Source organism: Rhyacophila brunnea, unplaced genomic scaffold (assembly GCF_057557595.1).
Source record: "Rhyacophila brunnea isolate RB1 unplaced genomic scaffold, BYU_Rbru_1.0 scaffold_3, whole genome shotgun sequence".
Classification (NCBI taxonomy): domain Eukaryota; kingdom Metazoa; phylum Arthropoda; class Insecta; order Trichoptera; family Rhyacophilidae; genus Rhyacophila; species Rhyacophila brunnea.
This window is the reverse complement of record NW_028232965.1, coordinates 21,197,393-21,207,771: the sequence shown is the minus strand read 5'-3', so window position 1 is coordinate 21,207,771 and position 10,379 is coordinate 21,197,393. Positions and strand designations below refer to the sequence as shown.

General features: G+C 34.3%; 1 protein-coding gene across 5 annotated transcripts in view; it reads right to left on the bottom strand.

The window, feature by feature from the left end:
* Nucleotides 1-4,466: 4,466 nt before the first annotated feature.
* The window catches only part of gus (splA/ryanodine receptor domain and SOCS box containing gustavus), a 217,295-nt gene continuing 211,382 nt past the window's right edge, over nt 4,467-10,379 (bottom strand). For all 5 annotated transcript variants that reach the window (XM_085952268.1, XM_085952267.1, XM_085952264.1 and 2 more), the window contains 4 exons: nt 9,295-9,457; nt 8,327-8,577; nt 7,848-8,108; nt 4,467-7,375 (listed from right to left, as the gene is read on the bottom strand). In XM_085952268.1, the coding sequence (XP_085808394.1) occupies nt 7,230-7,375; nt 7,848-8,108; nt 8,327-8,577; nt 9,295-9,457 (821 nt within the window). In that variant the 3' untranslated portion in view covers nt 4,467-7,229. The remainder of the gene's footprint in view (nt 7,376-7,847; nt 8,109-8,326; nt 8,578-9,294; nt 9,458-10,379) is intronic.

Below are 10,379 nucleotides of genomic sequence, written 5' to 3'. Positions count from 1 at the left end.
GAAGTCAACGAATGACTACTTTGTGAGTTGACATAACTATATGCATCAACTTGTTGTTTACGACGATGAAGGCGATTAGAGGTAATGAATTTATAGTTTTTATTTTTAATAATGACTTTCTATAGTTAGTGTGACGGAATCTCAACCAGGACAATCAAGGAAGCGTTTGAGAAATCCAGCTGTGTGGAAATGTAACCTGTTACGTCAAGAAACGTATTTAAAAATTTACTGTATTTTGCTGTATTGTTATGAATAATCCAGCGGTATCTCATATTATTTTGTAGTTTCACGTGTTTTTTTTTTTGTTATTTATATTTAATATTCTGTGTGATATAATATAATAAACTATCGTAAGATTCCCAAGTATACATTTTTAACATTATTTGGTTTGTGTCAAAAATATAATTAAAGGAAATCTATTTCTTGTCGGGGAGATGATTTTTGTTTGATAATTTTTCCTTACAAATGATAGATTTAGTGGGTAGGTTATGTTATGTTACGTTAGGTTATTTTTTTTTCATCTCCCAACAAAAAATTATATTCTTTTTCATTATCTAAACGGGACAAGTTGTTTTCATCATAAAAGTGTATCATTAGTTAATATGAATGATAATGAATTTTAATTCAATTATATTTTTATTAATATATCATACTTGTAGATTAACTTAGTTGTAATAATGATACATAGTTAACAATGCTGTGCTATCTTGTAGAAATACCGTTATTTTTTTCAGATATCCCATGTTTACTATTATTTGTACCTACTTATATAAAAAGATGTAGGAAGAACATAATATAGGTAAGAAATATTTATGTATGAAAATAAGTAAGCTTCGAATTTTATGTCGGGTTTGGTTTTCTGAATTTAATGCTATAAAATATCTATTATAGGTACCTATCTAAGTAGATTATAAATAATATAGCTTAAAAATATTATCATTTTACTTTTACATTTAATAGGTTGGTAGGTAATGATGGGTTTCCTACATTCATGGAATTTGGGTCACAGGTAATGGGGCGATTAGTTAGGTAAAGGCCAGTACTTAATTCCGCTGGGTTTTTTCATTTATGCTATTGATATTATTAAATATGTTATTGTTATCTATATATATATAAAAATGAATGTTTGTTTGTTTGTCCCATATGCGTTCCTATACCATTCATCCGATTGCGATGAAACTTTGGTGAGTTGTTGTGCGCAAACCCGCGAATGATTCTGAATTAGAAAAACCATCTTCTTCTTATTCTATCTTATTTTATTCGTATGGTTCCTATACTATTCATCTGATTGCGATGAAACTTTGGTGAGTTGTTGTGTGCACACCCGCGCAAAGGTTTCTGAATTAGAAAAACCATATTCTTCTTCTTCATTCTATCTTCTTTTATTCGTATGGTTCCTATACCATTCACCCAATTGCGATGAAACTTTTGTCAGTTGTTGTGCGCACACCCGTGAAGGTTTCTGAATTAGTATAACAATCTTCTTCTATTCGTATGCGTTACTTTACCATTCATCCGATTGCGATGAAACTTTTGTCAGTTGAGTTGTTTCTGAATAAGTACCAATAAAGAGCATTTTATTTTCAAGACGAGTACATACCACTATTTTTCATAAAATATTACATACCACTAAAACAGCTAAATATGTAGGTGCAATGCGAACATTATACAGCTACCAGTAGGTAAGAATGGCTACAAAATATTTTCTAGACAAAGTAAATTCGAAAATATCTTACATAATTAAAATAAATACGGACCGCTACTGAACTATCATTTCCTGTCGACAATGTACCACTGTGCACCAAACTCCGCTCTTTTTAAAAAATTCCGCCTCGAACGCCGCTCTGTCAGGTAGCGACTGACAAAGACCACTCTCGGGATAATTAAAATGCATTTATTTGAAAAAATGTGGCAAATACATTAGATTTGACATTTTATTATACTTTTCCGTATGTAACGGAAGAAAAATATAACATCTAAAATTACACTTAAATCATCATAATATACCCAAAACAATTTTTCGTGATTTACTCAAAACTCGAAAGTCTCTAGAGCGGGTTTAGTAACTCTACGCCTCAATTGATTACAATTAAAATAACTTCTCCATCAAACTTACAAAATTTATTTGTTCTTTAATTTGAACGTGGAAAAAACCCAAAAAAATGCAACAAGAGCATCGTGAACCGAAAAAGTTTGGGGAGCCCTGGCTTATAAGATATAATACAAATAATATCTATACACTGTTCCACATTTTTGAAATCATTATTTTTTTTTAATTCTTCCTATCAATAAAATAATTTTGTTGGTGGGGTACAACACTGCCATGTACTGGTGGGTTCGTCCTACCAGCCTCTCTTATGAAGATTACATTCCTTGCACAATCATCACACGCACGATTATTGATTCTTTTGGTAGAAACTAGGTGCTACGCAGTATTTTTTGATTGACAGCTAATGTAAATTAAATATATTTAAATAATGATATTCCCATATTTGTTGGGTTTGGTTTCTCCATGGTAAATTACGCTTTCTCAGAAATCTATGTTCCAATTAAACTTATTACTAATGACATTTACCCACAAAATGTACAATTCATTTGACACCACTAAAATTTTTACAATTCGAGTTAAATTTGTGTACATATTATGATTTCAATTTGGGAATCCATTAATTCTTGTATATTGGATGATTGATAATTCGATGGGTGATTAACACAAAAACGTATATACAAAAAATGCGTTTTTAGTGAGTATGCAGAATTGTTCACTATAATCGGTTCAGTCTGTAACACAAGATGTATCTCCGTATATCCTATGAGTAAGAAAGTAATCTAAAATGTATCTCATAATTTAAGCGAAAAAAATTAACACAAAAACAGCTGATACTACCAATTGCCAATTTGTTGATACGTTTTTATATTAGGTAATAACAAACTGCTAAAAGATAATTTGAAAATTCATTGGTAACACAAAAACGTAAGTGGGTCGACTTTTTTTAATATACCTACTTAGTATTATGGATCATCAAAATTACATTGTTTTTTAATTTATTTAAAAGAGAAGTGATTATACTTTAAGAAGTTGAAAAATTCATCTTTCTATCATTTTTAGTTTTGTTAAAAAAACATGTTGAAACAAAAATAAAGTTTATTTTGCCTTTCCTGAAAAATTGACTTTTTGTAAATAGGTTTTTGTGATAATCACCCATCGAATTAAGTAAAGGCCATAAAAAAGTGCAAAAGTTCACAAAACCATTTTTTTATATACCATTTATACCAATAGAAAATTCAAAATCCTATATACTTAAGGGCGGATGTGCTCAGCGTGGGTCAAAATGGAGCTTTTATTCTATTTTCAAAGCATGATCCTGGACATTCCTTAAACGTTGTAGATAATCTATTTATATAATTTTGAAGCCTTATTATCCTTTATATTTATTTTAAACATTTGATGACTGCATAAAGTATTTTTATTACATAAAATCGTCTCTGTTCTGGCAGAACACACTAACTGGAGAATACTAGTTTTAATTAAATTGACTTTGAAGTTATTAAAATGTTTGAAATAATGGTCTATCATGTGAGTTTATTAAGCAATCGTAAAAAGGATGACTTTAAAATAAAGACTGCTTATTTATTAAGAAGGTCTCCAGACGGTAAAGTTTGAAATAAGGAACATTTTGGTACTGTCGTTTTGTCGAATTAGTGTTTTCTGCCAGAACAGTGACGAAATAGTATTCTTTTAAACCACTCGCTCTAATGTTTTAGAATATAGTCATATTTCTGTACATAAATGTGCAGTGGTGTTAAGATTTTTTACGTTTATTAATTTTTAAACGCATTTATAAAACCATCAGTATAATTTATGTCGACATTATTATAGTGAAATATTTACGATAAAAAATTATATTGATTCATTTTTGAATAATAAAATGCCAAATTCTTGTCAAATTTGGGATCACAGAGATTATCAATATAATTTTTTATCGTAAATATTTCACTATAATAATGTCGACATAAATTATACTGATGGTTTTATAAATGAATTTAAAAATTAATAAATGTAAAAAATCTTAACACCACTGCACAGTTATATACTGAAATATGACTATATTCTAAAACATTAGAGCGAGAGGTTTAAAAGAATACTATTTTATGTAATAAAAATACTTTATGCAGTCATCAAATGTTTAAAATAAATATAAAGGATAATAAGGCTTCAAAATTATATAAATAGATTATCTACAACGTTTAAGGAATGTCCAGGATCATGCTTTGAAAATAGAATAAAAGCTCCATTTTGACCCACGCTGAGCATGTCCTCCCTTAATACATATCATTTTATGATAATTATAGCAATGGAATTCATAAAAACACGTGTTTTGCTTTCCTGAATATTCCCTGGTATGACATCCCTAACCATGATACAGTTAAATGTAAATAAGGGTAGGGGAAATAAAACAAGAGTATGGTTTTAGAATGCTTTAGTTACAATATTACTTACTACAAACATCGACTTACAGTAAGAATCTGACCAAATACTTTACAAAAATGCTTCCGCTGGTTGTCTTGAGATGTTCGTAACTTTCATCTCAAATCAATATGATTATAACAAAGTTACTGAAGCAGTAAAAACTGTATAATAAATATCAATACCCTAGTGACGGAAATCGCTTTTAATCGGAAATGTTTATTTTCATCACATGGATGATGGATTTCATCAAACAAGTTGAATGGTTAAATTAATTTCAATTTCATGCATTTATATATATATATAATTTTTCAAAAAAGTCATGTGATTAGCGAGTTCCATCAATATGATAGCGATAAAAATATCACTTATTTTTTCCTTCAAAATTTTCTACAAACTGTTGAGCACAAACAGAAATATTCTTATAAATTCCCTTTCAGACAACCGAAGCTGCGTTCGATTTAAATACATACGAGTAAAAAACAATTTGAACAATATTGATTAGGTGAAGGCTAAAGGCTAAAGGCCATCTCATTTGAATTATTGCGGAAGCACAGGTCCAATTTTTGTCGCAACATAAAAAATATTTATAAATATTATTTTCATGCACGTTTTGTACTCAAAATGAGATTGAACAGCGTTTACAAAATATTCCTCAGTCTTAGTAGTTCTGAATGAGGTTCAGCTGTATAGAGCTGGAGAAACGATTCGCTACAAATGCTCGGCTGAGAATCATCAGAACTAGAGTAGTTTAGTTATTGCTATCGGGGCAGGAGCATCACTCACATCAAACCGGAAACGAAAATAAATCAAAATTTGACGCACGTGCACACTCACTAACATTGACTAAATTATTCTCTTTACATTGATAATAACTGTGTATAAATTTTGCCATTTTCAATTATTCAGTATAACATCACCACTAAACTGCCTCTAACACAATTCTGTAGATTGGGATTTCATGGTAATCCCAAAACACAAAACATTTGGACATTCGGTATGACTATTATGAAAGAATAATTTTACTAATAGGTACTGCTATGAATTTTGGATTCTATGCACATCGCGGCATAGACATTATTAAAAATTGCAGATTCGATTAGAGTCAGTTTACCGATGAGTTGTTCAATTGGATCATTTATAAGTATATTATAAAGTATTATCGAAGTTATGGAAACATTTAACCGCTTCGAATCGAAGTTATAAAAAATTAAATATCTCTGTAAACTCAGCCATACAATAAATCGACATCAATATATATATAATATGGTCTTTCAGTCAAGAAATACAATTAAGATATTACCTAGAACTTAATATTACAGAGACACTAGTCCAAAATATTTACAATCGAAGGGGCGCAAAAGCCCGTTTCGCTATATTATTTAACACTATAAGGTAATGCTAGCTTGGTGTATTGTTTTCTCATTATAAGTATTAGCTTGGGTTTTGAAGTAAAGAAATAGTTTTGATTCCGTCGTTAAAGCTGAGATGTGTTCCACCACATGGCAGTCGTTATAAATATGTAACTCTAGCTTACGTCTTAGACACGACTTCTACAAAAATTAGTTATTAGAAAAAGCGCAAAAACTTCCAAAACTGGAATATAAAAAAAATAAATTCATTTTTGGAAGATGTCATATTGGAAAAAAGATTGCTGAATCATTAACGCTCTCGTCCGCGCGCCATGGACTCTTCAATCGGAACCGACCTTAAAATATTCGGACAAATAAAACTAAGGTGACAAGTCTACAAAAATTCAGAGTTGATTTAACATTATTTGTTCGTTTCTATATTGAGTCTTATTGAAATGGAATTTATACAATGCGTCAGGCGAAATACGAATCAGCATTATAAGTGGTTAACATTAGAAGATAATTTCAAAATTCACATATGTTCAGTTTAACGTCGACAATTATTGTACAATAAATTTTTTTTACATCGGAGCCGGCCTTCTGCCTCCCGTATCACTGGCCGCCGTCACAGTCCACTCGCGTTTATTAAGAGAACACAACGTATAATTAAATCACTATCCGTCAAAATATTTTTCTCAGTAAAAAATACAGGCAGCACTAAACTATTGACACGAAAAAATTGGGACGGCGAGTCGGCCGGCACGCCATTATGGCGGGCACGGGACGCTCCGTCCGTCAGAGATCACAAACCGCCATCGATCCGCCCTCTCGCCGGTGGAGAGGAACCCCGGAGGGGCTGTATGAAATGATTGTTCTCGTCCACTTTGGGTTCGGCACTCCGAAATTCGTCAATTCAAATAAAATGTTTTGTCTTGTGAAAACTTATTGCACTTTCCACTAAAATTTAGATCAGGGCGCGCTGCCGCATCGCGCCTTGGCCTCTTCTCCAGCACGGGGCGTCATCCCTCTTGCTTCAGTATAAAAGTTACAGTTTTAACGAGATTCTTCTTCAATATAGAATGCGAACGTTCGATGGCGATCGCTCGTTATAAAATAAAAGATTGAGTTCGTTTTCCAAATAATATGTTAGGATCCTCCGAATCCGGCGGACTCCCCCGCGTCCGCATGGGGTTCGGCCAGAATGAGATTCTTGGGAACACATTTCACGGAACGCGACTCGGTTCCCGTCCCCTGCGGGCGGAATCCCGAACACTGTCACCGATCACCGTCCCGAAAGGCACACCAATGTCACTGAGCGGGCTGGGGAGAGGCGCGCGTCAGGTGCGGGCGGGCGGCGGCGAGCGAGGTCGTCCAGGGGCGGGCGATGCGCCGCGGGGTGTGGTGCTATGTTAGGAGGCACGTGGGTCACGGTACAGCAGATAGGTCTGCACCGCGTGCGGCAGGTTGAGACGCGGTACCACGCCTTCAAGGCGTGAGCGCCCAATGCGCTGCCGGATTACCCGTCGGCACAGGTCCAGCAACGGCAGGGGTTCAGCTGAAAAAAACAACCCGTCATCAATGCTTAGCTCACTCATAATACCACCATACAACTCTGGATTATATTGTCCATGCTATAAAATAGTAGTATTAACTCATTTAGTGCTGACAACGCGACTGGCGCGTTTGTATTAGTTGGCCATTAGATATAATTAACATTGATATTTAAATGTGGTAATGAAAAAGTAATTGAAAGTATTCTTAATTATTTCTTTTATTCAACGAATAATTCACATGATTTTAAGAATGTACCATTCTAATTATTGAACATACATAATTCTATTGCATTAATGCACAGGGCGCGATACCCAAGAGACGCAGGTTCGATTCCTGCCGGGTGTCTTACTTTTTTCAATTTTTTTTTTTCTATTGGCTATATTTTCTCTTGAGTGTTTTCAGAATTATGTATGAAAAGTATTCTATTTGTGATGCACCACAAAATATATGCAAAACAAAGTTGTCAGACTCACGATCTAAGCTGCCAATATATCTCATGGTGATTTCGGCGTGTCCCCATACAGCCGAAACGATAGGATACAACTGTTTACCCCTCAGCCCTCTAAAGGCAGTGCCGAGGTATCTTCCCTCCGCGCAGAAGGAGAGGGTTCCCTCTTCCATGTCCAGCACGGCGAGGACCTTGTCCGGAACTTGGAACATCTCATCAGGTTTCAGTAAGGCGGGATACGTGACGCCCGCATTGTTTTTACTGTCGTGGTATAGCTTATTGCGACCTGAAATAATTAATGGGATGGAATCAATTCACACACGCAACACTGGTATCGATAATTATTCAAACAGTTTTCAAAATTGTCATTCATCCATCCTCATAAAAGTAAGATGGATTCTTTAAATATTGCTAGGTGTCTATTTTTAATAGAACGGCGCCAAGTATATAGTATTATTATGTTAGAATACAAATCAATGTTTCTTGCAGTTAAAAACTACTGACCTAAATCCCATCCCCAACTGTGTTCGGTGGCACCGACTAAGCTCTGGTACCCTACAGAATGTAATTGCGCATCTGCCGTGGCCACCCCGACTACAGCGTGCGTCCCCCTCTGCTTGGCTGGCCATACTACCTCCCACGCGTGCAGTCCTTTGGTAAAACCTACGCGGCCTCGAATACAGTCCGTGCTCTGCGCCACCGGATGCCGGTGAAATGTCAACTTGTCATCGTCTTTGACAAATATATTGAGAGATCTGAAAAATAACACATTGAATATGTATAATAAAAAGAAATTTCAAGTTCCATCAATTTGGAAAAACGTTTTGCTTCCTATGATTATTTTGTCTCCATACTCTTGACAGGGATTGATAGAATAGATAACCACCATCCCCCGCAAACACACTTCTACATTGAAGAACATTCTATAGCCTGTGAAAACTTTGATGTTACCTTGAATTGATCGATAATACACTGAACTCCGAATTTACACGGTAGATACATTCCACGCGATACCGTGTTAAAAAAAATGTGTAAAAAATGTATACACTAAAATACTTTAAAAAATCAAAGGTAACAAAAATTATTCACTATGTTTTAACACATTCTGGCAAAATTGTTCTCCAACATGCATTCAGAGTGGCTTTGCACTGTTATTTCGAAATCGTGTAAAAAAAAACCGTGTCAAAAGGGAGTTCAGTGTAGTGTTTATCAATGATAAAATAAAATGCTGATGTATGTACTTATCTTACAATAAAAGCACATTCTATAGTCCAATACAATGAATTTTAATAAATGGTTCTACTAAATATAGGAGTGATAGAAAAATATGATGACTGTGTCCCATATTATAATATAAAATAATGGACGTCGTTTTTGCTAAATAATATGTTCTTTTGTAAAATAAAATTATAAATAGGATAGTCAGAATGAAAGTATGCATGTGATGTGGTATTTAAAGTATTAATACTAACCTATCATCAGGGTTCCAGGCATGTTTGAGCTGCTGGTCGCGCGAGGCAGGGGGCACGTCAAGCAGGACGTCGAGTCGGGCTGGTCGCGCCGGCTCCTGTGCCAGCTCGTGTGGCACCACTGCCTTAAACGGCGCCGCACACTCCCGCGGCACCGACTTTACACCTGTAATAAATTAAAATACAACTATTAGCAATATTATATTTTTAAAGAATGAAATCATTTATCAATAGGCCCTGGATGGTGAATGTGTATGCAAGGATGAGTAATTTTTAATAGAAATTAAGGACTTGTCTAAAATACATTGAATATTAAACATTGGATTGTTTTATGAACATCTGAATAGATTAAGTGACAATTTGAATAATATCTCACTAATTTGTAAAAAAAAAAAATGTGTTTGTGCAAATTAGTTATGTAAATTTAGAAAATATGGTACTATATACTGTTCAAACTGTTAAATGGTCTGTCCCTTGCACATTTTTATATACAATTTTATTTAAAATGTAATAACCATAATTATATTCAGCAATAAACCTCATGGTTTTCTTCAAACCATCATCATGTTTTTTTATCGCTCCGAAGACTACCAGCCACAGATGATGTCTACCGACGCCCAAGCAATCGGAAGGGAGTACCTACACATTTTTCCCTCTTAAATTCAACGGGAAGTGATACAGGCAGGGACGGCTCTAGTAAAGGAGCAAAGTGTGCGCTGCACTCCCATCATGGATAAAATAAAAATATATAATATAAAACCCCCATGTATTCAAGAGAAATACAATATCCAAAACTTATACGAAATCACTCATTTTAAATTCCGCGCGTAAAAGTGTTAAGCGAACTCTTTTCGACGCACCAATACAAACATAATCCCGTCTATGACACGCCGCGGTGCAGAATTTAATATGTACCTTGAATATTATATGTTTTTCGAGGTCATCTTAGTACGACCTCACGCTGCGAATGAAGCTACTAGAATCAAAACCACCAAAGTTCTATAATACTACATGAGGCTTTGCTGGAAACGATGTTGTTCAAGTTAATTTTCTGAGAGGTATCTTGCACCAACGCATAGCACACAAAT